General features: G+C 36.2%; 1 protein-coding gene across 1 annotated transcript in view; it reads left to right on the forward strand.

The window, feature by feature from the left end:
* The window catches only part of LOC116702204 (glutathione S-transferase A), a gene marked incomplete in the record, with an annotated part of 9,543 nt that overhangs the window by 2,614 nt on the left and 3,759 nt on the right, over positions 1-3,170 (forward strand). Inside the window, 1 exon segment of the mRNA XM_032536378.1 lies at positions 2,515-2,620. Coding sequence (XP_032392269.1) covers positions 2,515-2,620 — 106 coding nt within the window.

Genomic DNA, 3,170 nt, shown 5'->3' on the forward strand with positions numbered 1-3,170 from the left:
GCGAGGCCAGAGGGGGGGTCGACGCAGTTGATTTCCAGAAATAAAATAAATTTAAAAACGATTAGAAATAGATGTTAGCCATGATTTTTAACACAAGATAAAACTAGTGGATAAATTTAAATAAAACCAAGCAACTAAATAAAAGGGAACAGCTGTTTTGATTTTCTTTCTTCCGAGTAGTGTCTCCAACATTAACACTACAACTGCCGGGATTCCAAAAGTACTGGAACCGCAAGACTCAAACTCTGTAATCTGTCAGATAAATACCTAATTGCAATTTAATGCAGGTACTGTGTTAGGATATCTTTAGAAAAACGAAATAACACCAAAATGTACAATTAACGTGTTAATTATAGCCTACACTGAGTTGCCCAGGTGGCTTCAACAACTCATAACATGCTAGTAGTAAACGTAATTATTCCATTCACATCTGAAAAATTGGTAGTAAATGCCAAATAACACTAAAAGTATTTCTTTGAACATTTATAACATAACCTAACCTGTCACTGCCTCCGTGTTGGTGTCTGCCGTGGTGGCATGCTCCTGGACGCGTCCCCCCCACCCCGGGTTCGGACCGCGCCCCGCTCCCTTTCCTCCTAAACTCGGGCTCTAGTCTCGCAGTTGCGCCTGACTTGCACCGTTACTTTGGGGGTCGCGGGCTGAAAGTTTTGGGAACCCCTGCTCTAGAGGGAGCGCTAAGTGGAACCGCTTGATCTTCGACCTCACGGGGAGAGAGCGCTCTGCCTTTTAATTAGAGTCTGGTATGGCTGCAGCTTGGAAACCGCCCGTCTCATGCCTCCTGTCCATAGACTGTATATTAAATTAATATTATTAATATAATATATATTAATAATATATAGTATATGCACCCGTCTTATGCTCTCCCGGCTGTTGCTGTCACTGAGCTTTTTTTCAAAATAAAAGCTTGCCTCTGGTCCGCTATGTCTTTGTACTTTGGGGTTTTGGATGTTTTTGAACTAAACAGTACAGCTAATCAATACATTTTCAGCAGATGTCCTACTTACAACACGATGGAGTTAGCAGTTTTGTGTTTATATGTTTGGCTGGGATATATTCAGTTTGATAAATCCCACGGTATCTACAAAGCTATCTCAATGACTAGAAATCCTGTCCGTTGTTTTTCTTATTATTTCAAGAGCAAATTGCTCCAGAATATGAATACAGATTGATTACTTATTTTATTACTTATTTCGTTGGTAACCATTGTTGTATAATCACAATATTACACTTGAGGAGGCCTACACTTCAGTGATGCACCTTTCGGACAAAATTAAACCTTTTCATGTGAAATGGCTTAAACAAATGTCAATGTTAAACGCTGATGCAGTTTTAAATGTTTTATTACCACAAGTTTACAGACACATCTCTGCTCACCTGTGACCTGAGCCGAGACACACCCACCAAACGAGAGAAAACACATCTCAAATATAGACTTAATATTTGCAGTAGCACAGGGTTTCACACGTAGACTTTTAAAGAACAGTCTCACACCGTTCTGGGATTGAACGTGTCCCGGCTCGCTCTCTCTCTCTCCTCTTGGGGTCGAAGATCAAGCTGTTCGATTTAGCGCTCCCTCTAGAGGCCTGGATGACTTCCGTTGTGTGTGTTGTTTTTTTTGTTGCATCTGCTTTTCTTTTTGCATTGTTTCTGTATTTGCAGCTCGTTTGTGTATTTGGTTGTGTTGTGTGTATTTGCAGTGCGTTTGTGTATTTGGTTGTGTTGTGTGTATTTGCAGCGCGTTTGCTAAATGCATACGCATACGTTTTGTCAAATTAATGAAGTTGTTTTCTTAATTTGCTTGTGTTTTGTCCATTTGCATGTGCTTTCTTAAATTGCAGGGTGTTTGCCCCCTTTTGGCCACTGGAGTTTAGCACACATGAAGATAAAGATAGACTTTATTAATCCCACACTGGGGAAATTCCTGTGTTAGAGCAAATAAAAAAAGTTACACACATCTGAACACAAATGCACATTAAGTAAACATAGGAGGGAAAAACTATACAAAGTGTAACAAATGGAAAGAATCAAATTTGTATATATATGAAACAACATATTTACACACCTTTATATTAAAACATACAGATACACAAATATACAGATGAGTAACGTGAAGAGATAGCATACATGTTGCGCATTGAAGTAACAGAATAATAAATAGTTAGTCCAGAATTTTGTCCAGTGATACTCTATTATATATATATATATATAATATATATATATGTATTTATATATGTATATCATATATATATATATATGTTTATGTATATATATTATATTATATATATATATATGATATATAGTATATAATAGATATATATTATATATATATATATATCTATATAATATAATATCATGGATATGTGTTTGTGTATGTATATGGATTGAGATCCAGTTGCACAACTCTCCACACACATTAACAAATACAATAATGCTACAATATTGGCTCCATAAGTGTTGCATCAAATGTGTGTGTCTTTTCTCTCATAATGGCAGAGTCAGTTTAAGTCTGAAGGAAACAAACTGATCCCAGAAAGCCCGGCGGAACAAGCACTGATGTACCAACGCATGTTTGAGGGTCTCACCTTCTACGAAAAACTCAGTAAGATAAATGATTTACAATACCTAAAAATCCCCTTTTAATAGAAACAGCAAATAGTTTCTGGCATTTACAGCAAAGCATAATTTAAAAGGTAAGATTAGTGATATTCTCTTTTTTTTTTATTGTCAGCAAACCCCATTAAAAGACCAAAACCAAAAATAATGGGTGATATGTTTACTTGTTATAATGAACATAGAAACATAGTTTACATAGTTGCATACACTGCCGCATGCTGAAAATACTCACAGCAACAAATGTGTGGTAATCCCTTGCTAAACAGTTCCCAACTAATGTGTTTTTTACTCTTATTGAGTACAATTCTTTAAAAACTACAGTGCCCAGCTGTTTTAGGAAAATTACATGGCCTTTTCAAACAAAAAGAAACTATATATTTGTGACCTGCTCTTCAAATAATATATTGACAATTAGAAAAATCTAGAATAATGCAGCTTAATCTTTAAAGGTACCCTGCGACACAAAACAATTTTTATTTAGAAATATGTTTGGTCCATATGTGTTTGTGTTCCTCCTCTGTCAGCTCTAGCCACTG

Source organism: Etheostoma spectabile, chromosome 14 (genome assembly GCF_008692095.1).
Source record: "Etheostoma spectabile isolate EspeVRDwgs_2016 chromosome 14, UIUC_Espe_1.0, whole genome shotgun sequence".
In the NCBI taxonomy this organism is placed as follows: domain Eukaryota; kingdom Metazoa; phylum Chordata; class Actinopteri; order Perciformes; family Percidae; genus Etheostoma; species Etheostoma spectabile.